The sequence below is a fragment of the Battus philenor genome, unplaced genomic scaffold (genome assembly GCF_028537555.1).
Source record: "Battus philenor isolate CCGP_79_NKW_IND1 unplaced genomic scaffold, ilBatPhil1.0.hap1 SCAF_8, whole genome shotgun sequence".
NCBI classification, from domain to species: domain Eukaryota; kingdom Metazoa; phylum Arthropoda; class Insecta; order Lepidoptera; family Papilionidae; genus Battus; species Battus philenor.
This window is the reverse complement of record NW_027181748.1, coordinates 7,561,865-7,581,599: the sequence shown is the minus strand read 5'-3', so window position 1 is coordinate 7,581,599 and position 19,735 is coordinate 7,561,865. Positions and strand designations below refer to the sequence as shown.

The window sequence follows — 19,735 nt, the reverse complement described above, 5'->3', positions numbered from 1 at the left end:
TATTTTTTAAAATCCCGTTATAGATTATAAATTTTATGTTATAATTTTTTTGACGTAACTTACACTGCTATCCAAATAACATTTGTAGATTCCAAAGGTCCGAGGGGGCGCAGAAGGCGATTAACCTAAATCTTTTTGAGCCTAGTGGAGCTTGAGAGCTTCCTGGAAAGCCTCGGAATTGGACTGTTTCACACTGAATTTTCACCGAATGTGCTGTCACTCGTCGATAATACCATCTTCTTAATGCCATTCAACAAATGCCGTTTGTTTAATGGCATTAACACAAAGAAATTATAGGAATAGGAAAAAAACACTAATGTTTAGTAAGCTAAAATAAACAACATAACAGAAACTTATGTAACTATGCCAAAATTGTTTAATTGTGAAAGTGAGTAACTATTTTAATTAAGGATGTTATAAATTATTAATAAGATTATAATGCCCTGTCCCATAAATATGATAGGGGAGGCCCCCAATAGCAGAGGACATTTAAAAAAAATTGCATTTAACAACTTTAACGGGTATGAGTACATTTTAGCTCAAACTTCTTTACAATAGGTTCGCTCAAGGGTCTCCCGGACTAGAGGGGGTTACAATAGATGTTCCACTGGATTGAATGGGCGAAATGGTCCCCAAGAGGGAATATAAGATTTTGGCTATTAGTTTAAACTCCTTTACCATAAGCATTACCAATCTGAGCTGCGTCAGAGTTGAAACTTGGCTCTCTCATTTTTTGCTATTATAGCTAGTATAAAAAATAAACACCTGCAATATTTGTACCGGCACTTGAAAATTTTATTTAATATTTATAAGAATCTACTAATGTACCAAGATTTGGAAAATTAGAATAAGTAGCGACACAAGGTTTGCAAATAAAAAGAACAGTTTTCTAGTTTTTAAAAGTTTAATTAACTAGTACGTTTTCATAGTATAGGGTAAAGACGCTAGTAGATGGCCACTTAACGCAGTTCCATTCCATTTGTAGGCATTCCTAGGTTGAATATAATTATATTTACTTAATTAAAATGTCATGTAATAGTTTGAACTCCACTTTATTAGGAACTTATGAACAAATAACTTCAAGCGAAAGAAATTTAGCAGATTTTTTTAAGAAAGAAAAAAAACGAAAACTCTAGTAGATGGCCACAAAAAATTCAGTAGATGGCCACTTCCTAGCTAGTAGTTGCCCACCTCGTTTATTTTTGTTTATTAACACATGTGTCACGTGTTATACTACTTAATGAGTAAGTAAGTATGAAAAGAAAGAAAGAAAGAATGTAAAGTTTATTTCTTTTATAAAAAGTATGAAAAATATGTAAGTAAGTACTTAATAAGTTTTTTGCAATTTTTCAATCATAGTTATAGTGAAGTATTTCTGGCACATTGTACAGGTCTCTCGTTTATTGGTTTTCGTCGGCTCTTCTATGCTTGTAATTACATTACATTACAACCCTTTTCCTCTAATTTGCTTTTTACTTTATTAAACCATTCTCTTATATTAGCGGTTGTCACAGACGCTCTTGAAGACGTGAGATTTTGGGATGTCCTTGTTGTTACATCTTTATTTCTTTTCATGAAGAGTCTAAGAAAAGTTTTTCCTGGCTTATTTTCATCGTTTAAAAACTTGCATTCTCGCTTAATGCCCAATAAGGTTGAATGCTAAAGAACAATTGGTCTGTCGTTATGGGGAAACCAGCCTCAGCGGAGTCGTACACCCATGTGCATATGCGTTGTTCTTCATCCTTAGTTAGCGTAGGAGCAGGCCCCATTTTCCTCTAAATTGGCGATTTCCCTTTTACTTTATTTGATAAAGTTTGTCGGGGTACCCCAAATTTTTTGGCTGCTTTTCTTATTGAGGTGCTGTGCAGGCGCACATCCTCAACTGCGTTTTTCATTGCATTCTCCTCATAACTTAAAAAATTTGCTTTGTTTCCAGGCATTTTAAAGAAAAAATAATTCATTAACAACGCACGCGGCCCAATGTATAGGCCAAATAGGTATAATTTTAGTAGTTGGCCAAAATTGAAGTCAGTAGTTGCCCACCCGGCCCATTACTGAAATAAAAGAAGATAACACAAGTATTTTTAAGCTGTTTCAATACTTCGTGTATTTCGGTCAAATTTAAAGATATTAATAAAATTTTACATATAAATTTCAAAACCTCGGTAGTTGCCCACCCCGGGCAACTTCTAATTTTTATTGAAAAATAGTTGCCAGTAATGGTCCTCCCCCTCCGTTACTAATGTAAACAATCCGAATTCACTGAGTTTATAAAAAATCCTTGCAATACTTCTGCAAATTCCAAACCAAATAGTTTACCGCATAATTGCAAGAAAATTCTTCAAAATTTGCAAAATACCAAAAGAATATCCTTAATAAATTACTTAAGAAATTACCTTGAATAACTTGGGACGCCGATGCTTAACAGTGAATATTCGCCATTTTGTAGTTACAGAGCTGCCAGCATTCACACTTTTATCTACAAACTATTAGATGGTGATACCATCTCATAAGCTAATAATATGCTAAAAACAATATTTAAAACTCTTATTTTTTAACACTTTGTATCAAAGTGGCCAACTACTGGCGCATGGCCATTTACTAGCACTTCTACCTTATATAAAAACAGATTCTCTAGGGAACATCATAAACATCGACTATCGTGTTGAGTTTGCTTGTCTCTCTTCTAACTCTTAAAAAGGCTGTGTGTGTGTATGTCTGTGTGAAGAAATTACTTTTACAAGATAGACGGTATAGGTCATAACTATTTTGGTGGTAATGTGTTTTTTTTATCAGACGTTTCTATCAGTCATATAACTTTGGAGCTCTGAGACACCTTGTGTTAGTTTGTACTTATAATAACAAAAATAATTTAATTATACATTTTTAATATGTAGCAGATAGTTTCATCTTAATTAATTTAATTTTAAGAGAATAAACTGTGGGTGCGCCATTTGTACATTATAACGTAACCACAACCTCCTCCATATAAAATTTAAAAAATGAACGTTTTAGCTATATAATAATTGTCTTTATTTATTAATAATAATAGTTGCTAAAATTGAATTAACAATAAGTATACTCAAAGTATTCCTATGTCACTGAAGTGTGCAATTATTTGAAGAAATTTATGTTCCTTATGTAGTTCATCCCAAAAGCACATCCTGTCGTGGAAAGGATTTACGCCCTTCGTCAAATTTGGATTTATGCAGAGATAATTCAACTCGTCTTTACTGGTAACGGGATCCCAGGTAATTTTTAGTAGCGGGTCATTTTTATCAGGTGTTGGGTTACTGCAATAAATATAAAATAATATACGTTTGGTTTACGTTTTTCGTCGAACGTCATTAAAATGTAAGGATAACTACTATGTTTCCTCTACTATATGTGTTCGGAATTCACATATGGTTACTTAATAACTTAAAAAATAATGAAATTCAATACTCACCCAAATTTTGCAAAATTTGTCCACAATTTTATTATTCTATATTTTATTCTCATCGAATCTCTACTGCCTTTGCAAACACTACCGTCATCTAAAGTTACTTCAAAAAGAAATGGAGTTTCCGCTGCATGTCCTGAACTGTTAAAAAACTCCAGAGTCTTAGGCACTTTCCATTCACCGGGGTAATTAATGACGTAATAGTAAATAGGACTTTCGGGTGCGATCTGTTTATGAATTTTTATAGTTTTGTTGATGTTGTAGAAAAAATTATAATCGCTCATTATCTGTACGTATTGCTGTTTCGTATCTTCGCGTAAAGACTCCTCGCCGTCCAAATAAAAATTTAATATTTTCTGACCTACTTTTTTTGAAAATGTTCGATCTGCTAAAGATTTTGGCACCATCGGAGAAAAATGTTCATTAATCTTTTCATAGTTTTCGTAAAAGGCATTGTCCACATATTCTAAAAAAGATGCTTCGCAGCTATTGGCACCAATTATTAATGGTACCTTGTTAATTTTACCAGATTTTAAGATCAAAGCTGGACTTTTGGAAAGAAATATTGGTATGCCTTCAAACTCTTTTTCTATGCATGGTTTGAATAGTGAATCAAATGGACGATCTTCGAAATCTCCTCCCGTTAATAATTGTTCGCTCGCTTCCATAATATTTTTACTTGGAATTTTTTGTAATTCCTTTACGATTTCTATAACATCGGTATGTGCAATACCTAATATCTTTGCTAATTTTAAGACGGGCTGTATTGGGTTTTTTTCTAGAGACCAGTTGTTCATGGCGCTTGCACTTTGAATAATGGCTTTGTGAAAGAGCCCAGTCGCCATTGGAGATAACATCATATAATGCACAAGGGATCCACCGGAACTGCAGCCAAATATTGTAATGTTATTCGGATCACCACCAAAACACTTAATATTTCTTTGAACCCATTGCAACGCCACTACAATATCTTTCAATCCGTTGTTTCCGGGTGCCACAAATTCATTAATTGAGAGAAATCCGAAGGGTCCTAATCGAAATCCACATCTTACAAAAATAACTTCTTGATTAACCATTAATTTTGGATCTAATATAGGGTCCATGTGGTAAAAGAAACGGTAGGATCCCAAAAAAAACAAAATTGGTAAAAGCTTATTTGAAGTGTTTTTTGGTGCGCAAATATCAATGTACAGACAATCTTCTTCTAATACAAATTTTTCTTGAGCCCAGTAACGCGCGGCTGTCATTGAGTCTTGTGTGCAATCTAATTCTTCAATCCAAGGCTTAATAGGTACTGGAGGCTAAAATTTCAGAACAATTACAATGATCTTTCTTATACCATATTTACAAATTACAAAATCACTGCACTAGGTTCAGCCTGTTTTAAGGAATTATAAAGTATAGAAATAAGATAACTTAAATACGTACTTTATATCGACCAAATAATTTAATAATATACATAATAATAATTTGAAATTCTACACTACTATAATTGTGAGACAGCGTATAATATATAGGTAATAGTTCAAAGGAGTGTGAGAGAGTGAGCAATGTTTTTTAAGGCTAATTCATTCATCTCTTAATGAAATAGAAAAAAAGTAAATTTCGTGTCATTCTTTTTTTGAAATCAGATTTTTACCGCGTTCATGTGAGAGAACTCCCCTAATTTTGCTTTCCATGGCACTCAAAAAATGTGTCAGTTCTAGTCGTTCCAACACCATTACTAGAGGTGATAGGATTTATGATGACTGATAATGAGAAGACCTTTTGCACTCATGTATTTGTATTCAATTCATTTTTGTTATTTATTTTGAGTCTATCCTACCTGAATACATATGGCCAAAACCGTGTCAGTGGAACAAGTGGTATAAAAGGAAAAATACTTAGGCACTACTTCGCGAAGTAAAAATGTGAAGCCGACGGGAATATGGTCGGACTGCTCTTCGTTGGATGCGTGTTTTGGAAGACATTGAGTTGACAAAAGAATGTTGTAACTCGAAAATTGCCACCGACGGTGTCATTTTTACAGAATATCACGCGACGACCAAAATAGTGCTCAAGTTCACAATGGAGTAAAACTTGTTAATATTCTAGTTTGCGGACGCGGTAACTAACACAATTAACATAACTTTAGGTTAATACAGAGTAACTTCATATTAAATTTGCTGGGCAAACATGCAGTAGCTTATATATATGTATGTATCAGATATACAAATGTATTTATATATACATATATATGTTAAGGTGAATGTGGAAACGCGCTGCACATATTATTACTTATAAATCTTGAGATAACATCCTAATCGTGTTGATAGATGGATAGTTTAATAGTAGCACAAGCTAATTTTTCTCCCATCGCTTAATGTAATAGAAAAAAAGTAATATTCGGAAAACGTTTGGAAAGCCGGACTCGATGTTTTGCCGATACTATCAATCTGACAGTAACGTGCACCACACTGTCCCATTTTTGAAGGAGTTCCCAAAAACGGAAGCCATAAAAAAATCTGACAAAATCATTAGGAGGATCATTTAAAATTTGATTGCGTAGGGAGATTAATCTGATCAAAAGATAAACCTAAATTGAATAAAAGAAGGCCTCTTTAAACTTTTTTCGTGACTGCCTCGAGAACTATACTTGCCCCCTCTCCATGAAACGTTGAGATGTTACGTCTCAACTTTAATTATTACTCTACCCTTATACTGTTGACGATTTTCAAAAATTTTAGGTTCCTTCACATAAAATTTACGTTATTTACATCCAAGTGATAAAGTTTAAAACATAAAATTGGTATGATATTCACCATTTTATAAAAAAAAAAATTATTGAATGATTATCATGGAATATTATATGAGAGTTTAATGTAAAAATATACACGGTTACGCCTACAAAGAAAATCCAATTTTATGGAGCCCACAGAAACATATTTTTGTAATCAAAATTCTGCAACGTAAATATTGGAACCTGATACCGCGCATTCGTTTGTGGTGGCTTGTTCGTACACTGATTTTTTTCAGTAGTTTATGCAGCGATGGGACCATGGTAAAACAGGTTATTAAAATTGATTCAAAATTTAACTAAATCATTGTTACTATAAATGTATCTTAGAACAAATAACATGACGCATATATAAGCATATAACAAATTTAAATCAATATTTAGTTATTACTTCTTAACCAAAATTTCAGTAATTTTACATTAATGTTATTAGAAATAAGAATTGGCAATTTTATACTTGACGCTGACATAGTTTTGGAAGCTTTTAAGTACACCAACAAATATTTGCGTCAGTAAAGTTATTCTGCAGCGGTAAGAAGCTCCATAATATTATATTTATTAAGTTAGTACACGTATTATTAAGTATATTATAATATAATAGTTTTAGGTGATTCGTTGAATTTTAAAATGCTGCTATACGACTTTTGATCCTTTTTTACACAAAGTGCAAAGATCACGGGAAAGTTATTATGAGCGTGCAAATATTTTTTTTAAAAACATTAGTACTTTAATGTGGAACAAAATTAATAAAAAAAGGTTTCATGGAAGACGTGATATAATATTAGTTTAACTTACCACAAATCTTAGTAGTCCTAATGGTGGTTTCGCGTATGGAATTTTCTTAAATCTATAGTAGGTTCTGTTTTTGACTTTTTCAATTAGGCCACACACCGGTCCGTCCATAGTCTGTACCCTGTACTTAGATTCTTCTGGTAATTTTAACATGTTTTCAAACTATATGCTCTCTTTTTAAATCGTATTCTTTATTTAGATTTAACCATACTACAACAAAAATAGCTATGTGTGACTACGACAATTCGAAATATCAGCAGGATTTAACTATTATAGTTTTAAATAGTTTGTCATCAGATGGAGATGAAAATATATATTAATGATTTTATAACCACAACCAAAAGATTTACTTCTACTTTGGTAAGTAAGGAAGCAAAAAAGTCCCTTAGTTACATGCATCTTAGCAACATTCGGCCAGACAGTCGTTTACACTTTGGATACAATACAGATTAAAAATTTACCTTTTTTTTAAATTTGTATGCAAATATTATCAATTAAAGTAGCTAATTTTTTAATAAAAAAAAGATAAAATGTTTATAACTCATAAATATAATAATCATTATGAATTATTTAGAGCATTGCCTACTTTTTTCTTTGTAAGCAATGCAATAAATTAATATTTTTACAAAATTATATTTTTTCATAAAGTGATTATTAAATAAGCCAAAACAACATAGTAAAGTAACTATAATTTACAATCATAAATTTTTTTGGGTACGATTTTATTCACTCAAAGGTGCGGTGTTAATATGCGGAAGTAATTTTGGCTCTTAAACGTTATTGCACGAAGAACTTTCCTCCTGGAGGGCCTCATGGGTAATAAAATTATAAGATGAACCTTAGTTACCAAGGCGATACGTACAAACGCGTCGCTACGCGAATTTTTAATTTTAAATTCTCTGACAAGATCGCGTAATGAATCTATTACTAAATAAATTAACACCTTTTTCTTTTATACACATTGAAATGTATAAAAAAGAACTTTGATGATAATGAACCAATTTTATCTGACTATTCCAGGAAATTCAACAAATATTTAATTACTTTAAAGAGTGCAATACATAAACTAAAAAATATAAAATACCTGTTTCAAATCTCCTTTTTTTAAACTTTCATTACCCAGATCTTTTGTTATTAAGCACAAATGATAAACCATAAATCTTTCCAAAACTTAACAACTCACGACTACTCATCTACGTAATGTATTTGTAATATATAACAATAATTTAGCACAGAGCCTGTTATCAGTCTGTGGGTACAGATTAAATAAAGTTATATATTGCATAATTGTCTGTTATCAGTTTAGAGTTGTTACTATAGATCAAACGTAAAACATTAAAAAAAATAGGAATAATTGGGTTGTCTATGTTTTACATATTAAATTCGATTGTGATCTTTTTAAAACAAAATCTATTCTTAAGTACAGCCATTAAAATAAACATTATGTACACAACAAAATATTTACGGAATTCAAATTTGTTCAAAATGTTCAAAACTCGGTGTTAAGTCTATTAAACTATTGAACCATTAAGGCATGAATGTCATGTACGATACCTTTTATGTAATCAGCATAATTTTTTTTTAGAATGTCAGTAATCAGCCTTATTATAATAATAAATAAATTAATTTAAATTAGTTACTTTGCTATTTTTTTTCAACAGGCTCCTTGAATTTTTATTCATTACAATTGGATAAAGACAGTTCCCACAAAATCCTAATTGTAACTTGCGGATTTTGATAATTAATATTATTTAAAGTTCATTATCTAAATTCTTTATACGCGTCAATATGATTTGTAAAACTGAAAGTGGAAGATTAGTTGTGCACTTGTTATAGTTCCCACGAGAGTCTGTCTAACTAGTGTAAACAGCGGTATTTGTCGACAAATACTAATGCATAATATGTGCTAAGGTCCGATTTGAAAAATACCGTAGTGAAATTACGGTATTAATAAAGGGCTCGGTCGTGGTACTGAGCAAGATTTACTATAAAACGGTCACACTATAACGGTTCGTTTTACCGGTTGTCATGTCACCCCTCGATTTCACTTTCATGATGGAAACTTTAATGTCACTGGAAATTACAAAACATTCGCTTAGCTTCCAACTTAAATAAGCTCATTGACTTTATACACGTATTCACTCCGTAGAATTAGCTCAAATGCAATAATGACGGTAGCATCACTGGCGGCGACCGAATTCAAATTTCGATAGAATTAGAATTATAACGCGCAAAAATAATTTTAAACAATATATTGCCGCCGTAGTGGTCTGCAATACGAAGCGTTCTTAAATGAGTGCTACAACTTTTTAGGAGTAGAGTTGGTACTCAATTCTCAATGGAATGACGCACTATCATGTGAAGTAAGCTACATGGCTATTCGATACTGAATGCTTGTATTGTGAAAATTAAATTGTAATTTATACACACGCAGAAATTATATCATAAGGGAATAACAACAGTCGCGCAGCGTTAAGTCATGCTATATGTTGTGGCGACATTTGTCAATGCGGTTTTCTGTTGCGGCGACTTTACTCGAAGCGTGTCGTCTGTTGCGGCAGCGTTCTTGAAGGCGACTCGAAAACATGATAAACAAGACGGTTTTTCCCTCTTTGCCTAATGCGTGCCAAAGGACGGCTCGTGGGTTAACAATTGTGCGATTGCATATTGATTCTAGTGTGTCAGGTACAAAGTCAATCGAAGTGTCCGTCGTGGGAATTACTACGCCATGTACAACTCTTTTTGATTTACAGTTATTATATCCTATTCATAACAAAACGGATACTATGGGAAATATATTTTAAGTAATCTCCCCGTTATTCTTTAAAAAAAAATAATATTCCCGTCCACATATGTCCAATACTTTAATTACAGCTATGGCCAAAGAAACTGTTTCCTAGTTAAATAATTAAGATTTGCCTACGGTTTTATTTTAGACAATTGAAATTGCTAAAATATTTAACTTGGTGAACGACTCAAGAAAAAAAAACGTATATATACATTAATGTGTTTTTATTATAAAGTTGATCCGACGGCTTTTTCTGTAGATAGATTACTATTATATTAAAGTTTCAAAATTCATTAACATTAATAAAGTCTAAACTTTAGTTTGATCCACTTCATGGTCATAAAAATCTTTCAAAACCTGTTGGTCCAATATTGCTTCGTCACAGTATTTCATTTTATTGTAAAACGCCATGCGCATTTCCCAAACATCTTTCGCCAATGTTTCTTTAAAGCCCGGTGTGTTGATCAAATTTGCAAAGAATTTTCGATTACTTGTAAACTTTGGGCTAGATCCTACTGTAGTTTTCATTGGATAGTATACATAACCGTGCAAGTTGTCTGTTAGGAAGCTGTGTATTATAAAAAATATAAATTAAAATAATTATAAATATTATATGTGTATTTCACCTTATGTACACGTCAATCGTTTACAAGATACAGACCTATTAAGACTGTTGACGGTTAAATATTCAAATTTAATCATCATTGGCTTTTTTAGTCGTAGAACATCCACTGGTGGACATGGGCTCATCGATAGATTTCCAATAGGATCATCAATTAAATGCAGCCAGCATTCAGCGTCTACTAACGACCTTAACAATGCCGTCTGTCCACCTTGTGGATGGATATCCTAGGCTGTACTTGTCGGTCTGTGGTCTCGACTTCAGTACCTTAAAGACCTACCAAAAATCGGTTACTTTCTTTTATCTACGGATCTCCTCAATTCTGCTACGAACTCGTAAAGTAAGCCTGAACATAGCCTTCTCTATGGCTCGTTGAGGAATATCGAGCTTGCCACGTTGTGCTAGTTACATTACCTTGTTATCAAGCCCTATTCAAATTGAATTGTTTAGGTAAATTTTAAGGTAAGTGAATTCAAAGTACCTTCATTTTCGCAGGTATCCTAATCCATCCGCACAGTATCATTTTATCTCAATAACCAACTACGTAGGAAGAATATTATAGTAATATTAAAGTACCCATTAGGATATAAGTAAAGAAGTAATAATATAGTTTCAACATCACGCAGGATAATTTTGGAAAATGGTATTCTTGCTGAGACAGTAAATTATTTCTAACCTTTAAACTTTCTATAAAATGAAATATCGTTAGGAAATATGATCATCGCTATAATTACGTACTGTTCGTTAGGCATGTTGGTGTCAACGCATTGTTGAAACATTTCATAAAAAACATTTGCGATTTCAAAAGCTATTGAAAATCCTTTAGACACTCTGAAAAAAATGTTTTGGGTTTTAATTTACATCAATATTTATGTATTGAATAACATAAATGCACACCGTTCATCCATTGGATTAATACGAGGGGCAGTCACTGTATGTATGAGTTTTAATGAGAGAATAGTACATATTATTTTTTTTCCGGTCATAGTATTGCGTTGTACGTTCAATTTTAGTCTTATGATTTGTGTTAGTGATGTGACAACGTCTTGTAGTTGTAGGAAACTATTACTACCTTTAACTTTATTTATTACAAATTCAGAAGCAATAATACTAAAGTCAATATATTTTTGTTTAAATAGGCTATTACAAGCACTTTTGAATCAACATAAAATGTCAGTATTTTAAGGTCCTACGAAATGTTACCACCGGCTCGAATCGGTGACAAAATCAACAGTTGCTCTTTTCAAATATAGTTTTACAACGACTCCATGACAATAATTAGCTTCCTGAGTAAGCATTAACAACATGTAATACCACACGTTAACATCAGTTTAGTATTCTAGCATAGAATAATATGTTTGAACAAATTGTTTAAAAATTGATTTGAAATTTATCTAATGGCAGATCTGAAATCGTATGTGTAATTTTATTGTACATACTTGTAATTTGTACTATAAGTAATTTAATTAATTTTTGTAAAAGAAAAATGAAGAAGAAAAAAGTAATCAGTTTATTTTTATTGCGTGTATTAATACCGTGTCTATCACTGTTTTTTTGAACAAATTTCAATGTTTTTGCGGTCAAACAAAACATTATACATGATTATTTATAAGAATTTTTTTAAAATGGTGGATTAATGTTAGGTGAGATAATATTTTTACTTATTAGTTATCTCGTCGTTTGTTAGAATATGTATAATAATTTAAAGAATCTCAATAATATATTCTTGCCATAAGCTTAAATCCTAAGTTTGGCAACGACAGACTTATTTTAGCATTTTAAGAAAAAAACCTAGAAACTACATTCTTTAAAAATAGGGCTTCACTATTTGCATACAATGAATCACATTACTTATGTTATAAAATATTTTATCAAAATTTCTGTACCGATAACGTAACGGAATTTATATCGAAATCAAGGCAGGTCGTGAAACGCAAGGCAATATTTTTTCATTCTCCATTTATGTATTTCAAATAGGCACGGTTATAGCAATACATAATATTAGTCTCATGTAACATAGTGTATAATAAAATATGTTTGCCTATTGTTGGAGTGCACAGCACGGGCCTTAATTATACTAGCTTATATTTAAACGTTATTAACTGAAAAAACAGACAACAATTTTCAAGGCCTTTCTATATAATAATAGTTCATGACACGAAATATCTATTGTGTGTTAAATTAATTATAGCCAAGGCTTTTCACTGTCGTTATAATGATATTAAAGGAAAGAAGAAATATAAATAACTTGTAAAAAGTGTTACTACTAGTTCACTAACTAGTATTAATCTTTACAAATTAACACAAGAACTAATGATTGAATTGAGATCTGATGTAAGGTAATTAAAATTAAAATTAGATCAAATTTAGTACACTAATAATTATTTAACCCTATATAAAAATAACAACTACATACTAAAAATATTTACGTTATAATAATTTTTAATATGAATAATATCTTAATTATATTACCTAAGTAAAACATTTATAACTTGCGGTACTAATCTAACGCAACCGAAGTTTGAGTTAAGCTATAAGTGTGTCGGTTTCTATTTAGTTGACTAAAAAGACGTTAATTTAAAAGAAGAAGAATGAACATAACCATTTTATTAAACGTAACTTTGTACGAAATGCGTAACAGTACACTGTGAAAAACAGTGTTTATTGTATTTCAGTAATTAAATAATTCTCTAGTAAATTATGAATGACGTTACCTGTTAATTAAAATTTACTACCTATTGTAAAATCGGTTATGTTTCGTTAATAGAACTCGCAATTTTAATAAATCTGTTTAATGTTTGATGTAATGAAATTAAAACTCACGCTTGGTTCTTAATGTTGACTCTGGATTTCTCTGTTTCCTGGAAATTTTACAATTTGTGATTGAATAATATATGATTTATATTTCTTAGCCCATAATAAATATTAATTTTTTTAATATAGAATATAACAATTTCGGCTTAGGTGGTGACTCAAACACCTTAAACATTACGAAAAGTCTAACATCAGTCGATTGCTATCATCGGAAAAAAAAGCTAACATTTTTACCTCTTCCAAAAAGCATTAGCGTAGGAAAAAGAAAAAAAAGAGGAACACAAAAAAAGTGGCACAAGAAACGCCAACAACATACTGTGTCTTATGTGGGTGGGACATTTCTTAGCGGAGGTGAACTTTTGGGGGTTTTTGCGCCAGGTCATTTTATGTAGCGCTTGTCTATGCGATCTAAGATCTCAGAGGCCTCGGAATTCAGTAAGATATGATGTACCGAGTCAATTTACATAAACGAGGTTAAGGCTAAGCACTCCTTTCCCTGCCTTGCCTCTCAAGCCCTGAACCTGTAAATGCCAATAAGGCCATAGTATACCCAGACCCAAAAAAAAATCATACGCTTACTGTGATCTCACAGAGCGAGTGGAAGACTGTTTTTGATAACATTACTTGTGTTTATTACTGAATATCTTATGTTGATTATAGGTGTAAAAGCTTTAAAGGTTTACCATGCATACCTCATTTGTCAGCAAACAGCTTTAAAACTATTACGTCTTATTACAATCAACCTGTGTACTGTAGTCACTTAAAATGGTACATTAATTTGTTTTTGTAATGGAGTGCGACTGACCAATAACTTTTGGCAGTATATAAACTCTGCAGGGACAGATAGATAGACAGATAGATCTTTAATAAACCCGAATTTTAGAATTATTCCGAATTTTGAAAACGATTCTTTTTTTATGTTATATAATTATTAAACAATTTTTTAATTTCTAAAATCATTGATTTTTGGATAGGGTGTAAAATACATCAATTGACGATTAACGAGCTGTATATTCACCACTTCACAGGTTTTTACAGCAATGCCCTGATTGGTTTGTATACATATTACAGTATATTGACTAAATATCAACATAATTAAATAATTTTACTCTCAAGTTGACTAATACTTAAATATTGTTGAAATAAACATTAGATTAAGCATAGTCGATTTGAAAGTAAATAAGCCACGACAACATACAATGTAAGTGAAATAAAAGGGAGAAAACCCCGATGAGGAAATTATTATTTTTCCCTCACCACTGGCGGTGCGAGAGGTTTGCATTTTGAAATGACGTTTGAAATAAATTTCCGCCGTCTCCGCCGCCGGGAACGTTCGATTGGAACATTGGCCCGGTAATGATTAATTCCGTTAAACCGCATCCGCGGCACGCCTTCTTGCGTCACTAAGCTACCGTATATGTGCCTATATATTGAAAAGGAACTTGTTAACGGTAAGCAGCATATTCAATACCAGAATGTCCCTTTGGTGGTAATAATGTTATTGTTTTTAATATTTAGTTACAATAGAAAAAAACTATGTTAGATTTATTAATGGTTTAACACAAAATCTATCTGCATTGGAAATGTTGAAATAATGATTTACACCCTTAAAGTCATGACTTACGGCATAGAAAATTGGTACCTCCCTCTGAGCGTTATTGGGAAGCACGTAGTCCCTCTGTGTCCTATGCTCGAGATTTCTCTACAAAATTATAACAGATACAAGGAAATCCGCAGATTGGCAAGTTGAAGTGGCTACGGTCAGGCCACATAGTGCTTAGAATAGATGGCCGCTGGAGCATTAATGTTCTGGAGTAGATACCACAGACAACCAAGCTCATGCCAGCAGTAGATATGAAATGATAATAATGACCCTATCATTAGTACTAATTTTATGCGTTTCTAGCTAGCTTTAATACTTTCGACGTAACTAAAAGTAATTAACTATTTATGTCACTAGTAGCATTGACTAAAACTTTTTGTGCTAAACTTAATGCTTTAAATCGGAGTTATATATATGGGACTTATACATGGCTGTTATTAGATTGAGGTATTATTAGTATGAAGGGTATAGACAAGTGATATTAATTAATGGAGCCTTGATCTGTCTCGCGTTCCGGCGTCGTGCGTCGTGTCAATCGCACTCGGGCTTGCTCCAACGGACGCCAATTAGTTTAAGCTGCTCAGTGGACATCCCTTATCTTCACCGATTGACGCAATTGGAATTTATCACTAATTGGTGTCAGTTATACCCAGTTGTTCTCTTGATTAATTACACTTGAATTTACAATAGCAATTTCTGACAGAACATATCTTTATTTGTCCATTTGTAAACTAAAGGTTAAAGTGGTTATAAGTGTAAAACTATTATAGTGGTGAGCTGTATAAACTCATTTTCTGTCAATTAAAAAAGATCACCAGTTCAGAAATAATAAATATTGGTAATTTACACGTAGTTAGAAGAGTTACATTTTGTACTGTAAGAAGTTTCTGGCCAGTCACAGTTCAGAGTGATCTCTTTAATCAAGGTGATTGGAAATAGGTGTGAAAAGTTTAAAGATATTTGTTGATAAATGTATATGATATATAAATACATTCACCTGTTTAAAGCTTTTACATCTATAACCAATCTCTCTATTTAAATATTAAAATAATTGAGACATATTTTTAACATGTCATATCTAAGAAAAATTTGTGTCTATGGTAATATTAGCCTGCTGGTAACAAATTCGTCAAGTCTCCCTAAATCTCAGTGATGAATATTCTCCCCGCATCCGCACCTTTATTGAATCTCGACTCTAGTGTTTATGACATTTTCTTTCGTTTATTTGCCGAAGATTCGCTGTCAGTTATTTCTTTTTGTATTGTATATAACGTCTATTGTATAAGTGAAACCCAATTATTGAAACGTTAATTGGACTAGTTTTTCTTTGTAATAATAAAGTATGTTCATATATCAATAAAGCGCAATGTTTCTTTAACGGGTTCCTTAAAATAATTATTTACTCATTGGTTCCATGTTAATATGAAAGTTATTACGATGTTTACGGTTCCAATTTTTGTACTGCATGAAAGTATTTCGCACATATTATAATAACTGCACAAGAAAGACATCTTCTCAAAAAACGTCGAAAAAAATATAATGCTTCATGCAATGCAACGACCTTCGAAAGTAAAGGGATTGGGTTCAATGAATATTTATATACATATATCTATATATGTTTATATTTATGTCAATATATACATATTTATTTATATATAGTAGTAAGTAAGTATTTATTAGTGTGGCTGTGTGTGTGTGACACAACAACATATATTTTAATTAGTAAAAGCTATATAGATATAAAAGATAAATAGTTGTCTTTGGTTGGTGATATAGAAAGTTTGTTTTAACTCACAAATAACAACAAACAAACGAGCACTTAATCCTATAGCGATCGAATATATCAGATATAGCGTCGGAACAATGCCTGATTATTACACAAACACTTGAGTCCTAAGGATTTTCTAAAACAAACGCAAGCAGAGTCTCTAAGCTACAATGCATTTTCTTTGTAATGAAAATCAAATGGTTATTAGATGCCGATGTCGTTATTTTTCTTTTGAATGTGTATATTTCAGTTACAAACACATTTAAATTCATGTATTTATATATACATATATATATATATATATATATATATATATATATATATATATATATATATATATATATAAATATGAGGTTTAATGCAAGGTTTTAAATATAATCTATCATATTTACTTTAATTTTCTGTTATTAATTAAATTTTATGGTTTATTGCTAGGCGAACAACATAGCCAAAATGATTTACTGTTGTAATTCAAAACTACTATAACACAAAACATTTTTATTCATAATAAAGAAACATATTTTTTTTATTCAAAACACTATGAGATCTATTTATTAATTACTGGCCGGAGATTCTATATTCTTCTGATGACAATGCTTTTGATGCATTTATGTGATAGAACCTTTTATGATTTTTGCTTACGTATAACTTTTAATAAATATTTGAATTATAGTTTGATAAGTTGAAGACGCTAGGTGCTGGCTGCTTCTAATCGATCTTGCTGGACTTCTGTGATGGAGGCCTATGTCCAGTATTGCACGTCCTCCGGCTGAAATGATGATGATGATGATGAAGTGACTTATTCGTGATATTTACTAAAATTTTAAAGAAATTTCGATGTCTACAATATATATCTACTTTTATGATATTTTTCTCTCCGAAATATATCTACCCCATTCATGTGTTCATGGAGGTCGTGATGATGTAAATCGAGGTAAATGTCTAACTTTCGATAATTTAGCCTATTGTGAATTGGTTAATAAAGAATGATGTAGCCACTATTGAAACGACGATAATTAAGAACTCTAGAAAACAAGTGGAAGGATAAAACAAGAAGATGTTCCGAAGAGAGATGCTTCGAGGATCTGGCCAATAACGTTTAAACGTTACGAATTTAAATCTTTAACCTAACTCCACAATATTTGAACATATTTCTTCATTCAGTGTTTTAATGTCTCATTAAGTGTAAAAGTTAATTTTTACTCCGAATATTTCCAAAATCTAAATTTTTATTATGATAATTTAATTATTTTAGCAGAATGTATCTACTGCTTGACTTGACCACTCCTATAGATTTCCAATAGGACTGGGTGGAAGCGGTCATCCAGCGATCTTAACAAGGCCTTATATCGACCTTGTGTGTGGACATCTTGTGTTGCGCTTGCCCGTTCGTGGTGTCCTATCCGTCGTATCCTAAGATAGAGGCCAATTTTCCTGGACGCACCGTGGTCTGCCGACTGCCAATTCAATTTCCCAATCCGCTCAGCGATGTCTGTTATTTTTGTTTGTCTACGTATCTTATCATTTTCGATTCGATTTAGTAGCGAAATCCCGAACACAATCCTTTTCGTGTCTCATTGAGCAAATATAAATTTGCCAGTGAAGCCTCCAGATAGAGACTACGTTTTACTGCTGTAAGTCATAATTGGTAAAACACATTTGGGCAATTAGCTTCCTCTTAAAGAAAAATTCAATCGTCAAGCTTATTAGTAACTTTTAAAATATGTTTTGATATAGAAAATTTTGATAAGAAACTTGCCTACGTAGGTACAAGAAGCGGCGGCTGTAATGCTAACTCTTTCTAATGCTTCGATACTTCCATCGACCGCCTGGCTATAAATATAAATACTTTAGACGTACCTTTGGGTTCCCACTTGTTGTTATTAATTAAATAGTATCACTTCAAAGTTTCTCTTCCTTAGATATTACTTTCATGTTACTTCTATCTTATACTTCATACAAAATAACTTCTACAATGCTTAGCTGTAATTAGAAACTTCTTTATGTCTTTGTAAAAAGCACTTTTGGTATGGTCAGAAAATCTTCGTATGTTAGAATAAACATTGGTACAAAATTAAGTAGCAACTTTATAACATAGTTAAGTGTTAAGTGAAAATTGCTATTCAGTGTTACATTAATGAAATAATTTTTAATTAAAGAAATAATTCACAAACATTTAGCTAAATTTTGCGCAATTTAGTTATGCTAATCATCATCATTATCCCATTAAATGTGTATCTGTAGAGATCTTGTTTCCTTCTGCTAAAAAAAAGCTGGTGACAAAAAGATATTTTAATAAAAAAATTAAAATAAAATTTGTAGAAGCGTGAAATTACTTGTTTCAAACATTACTTATTAAGTGTTTTGTTTTCACGTATTACATTTCAAGTATAATTGAATTTGAAAGACGGTTCACGATTTGCTTATTTCGGTCAGAATATTTGAATGATCCGCGAGAGAATATTTGAAGCGTTACGATTGGTATTTCAGACCTTATTATGGGTTGGGTCTGGTATGCTAAAGGAGTTGCCGAAATAACGACATCGAATTCATTCGATCATCGGCATCGAAACTAATTTCTTTAAATAATACATATTACAAAAATCCTTAAGTTTAATATTATTTTAATTTGTGATTCTTTATTGGAGCCCAAGCGACTACCATATTTTTTGACGGAAGACTTAGACTTCGACTAGCGTATAATTTATTTATAATTTTAAATACTTATCTAATCTTATATGTCGCATTAATACGAGGTGGACAGATGAACTTGTAATGGTCGTCAGAAAACGCTGAATGCAGGCCGCTTACAACCGGTGGGATTCTAAGAGAGTCCTTCGGCTGAAATGATAATCACTACCCGGTTTTAACAAGATATAATAGTTATATATTGATTAGAGTGATCAAATAAGCTTTTTTCACTATTTTTTTTCAATCTGAAGGTAATTGAAACATCAGTCAAGTTGTGTGAAATAAAACACGTATATGTTAGTTGCTGTTATATTTTGTAAGAAATACATTAGGCTCGTTTTTTATATTTTACTTCTTCTGTGTAATGGTCTATGGTCGCATTATTTCCACTGAAGGAGTGTGAGTGATTTTGCGAATGAATCGTTATTTAATTATTGAA

The 19,735-nt window shown here is 31.8% G+C and overlaps 2 protein-coding genes across 2 annotated transcripts; both read right to left on the bottom strand.

Annotated features, from left to right (window-relative positions):
- Positions 1 to 959: 959 nt before the first annotated feature.
- On the bottom strand, positions 960 to 8,211 carry LOC137931491 (esterase FE4-like). The gene is made up of 5 exons (XM_068774889.1): positions 8,095 to 8,211; positions 7,014 to 7,220; positions 3,449 to 4,743; positions 2,397 to 3,293; positions 960 to 2,054 (listed from the first exon to the last, which is right to left on the bottom strand). Exons 2-4 carry the CDS (start codon positions 7,161 to 7,163, stop codon positions 3,083 to 3,085), a joined length of 1,656 nt encoding a protein of 551 aa, XP_068630990.1. The 5' UTR covers positions 7,164 to 7,220; positions 8,095 to 8,211; the 3' UTR covers positions 960 to 2,054; positions 2,397 to 3,082.
- A 1,813-nt stretch (positions 8,212 to 10,024) lies between these two features.
- LOC137931766 (uncharacterized) lies at positions 10,025 to 11,471 on the bottom strand. Its single transcript, XM_068775263.1, has 3 exons — positions 11,318 to 11,471; positions 11,159 to 11,251; positions 10,025 to 10,366 (listed from the first exon to the last, which is right to left on the bottom strand). Exons 1-3 carry the CDS (start codon positions 11,404 to 11,406, stop codon positions 10,108 to 10,110), a joined length of 441 nt encoding a protein of 146 aa, XP_068631364.1. The 5' UTR covers positions 11,407 to 11,471; the 3' UTR covers positions 10,025 to 10,107.
- Positions 11,472 to 19,735: the final 8,264 nt, after the last annotated feature.

Bases quoted from the DNA above. Each gene is read 5' to 3' on its own strand.
- LOC137931491 (XM_068774889.1), bottom strand. From the start codon at position 7,163: ATGTTAAAATTACCAGAAGAATCTAAGTACAGGGTACAGACTATGGAC. The intron at 4,744-7,013 runs GTAAGTTAAACT...CTGAAATTTTAG, and splicing joins TAGGACTACTAAGATTTGTG to CCTCCAGTACCTATTAAGCC. The intron at 3,294-3,448 runs GTGAGTATTGAA...TATTTATTGCAG, and splicing joins ACAAATTTTGCAAAATTTGG to TAACCCAACACCTGATAAAA.
- LOC137931766 (XM_068775263.1), bottom strand. From the start codon at position 11,406: ATGACCGGAAAAAAAATAATATGTACTATTCTCTCATTAAAACTCATA. The intron at 11,252-11,317 runs GTGTGCATTTAT...CATTTTTTTCAG, and splicing joins ATTAATCCAATGGATGAACG to AGTGTCTAAAGGATTTTCAA. The intron at 10,367-11,158 runs GTACGTAATTAT...TATAATACACAG, and splicing joins ACCAACATGCCTAACGAACA to CTTCCTAACAGACAACTTGC.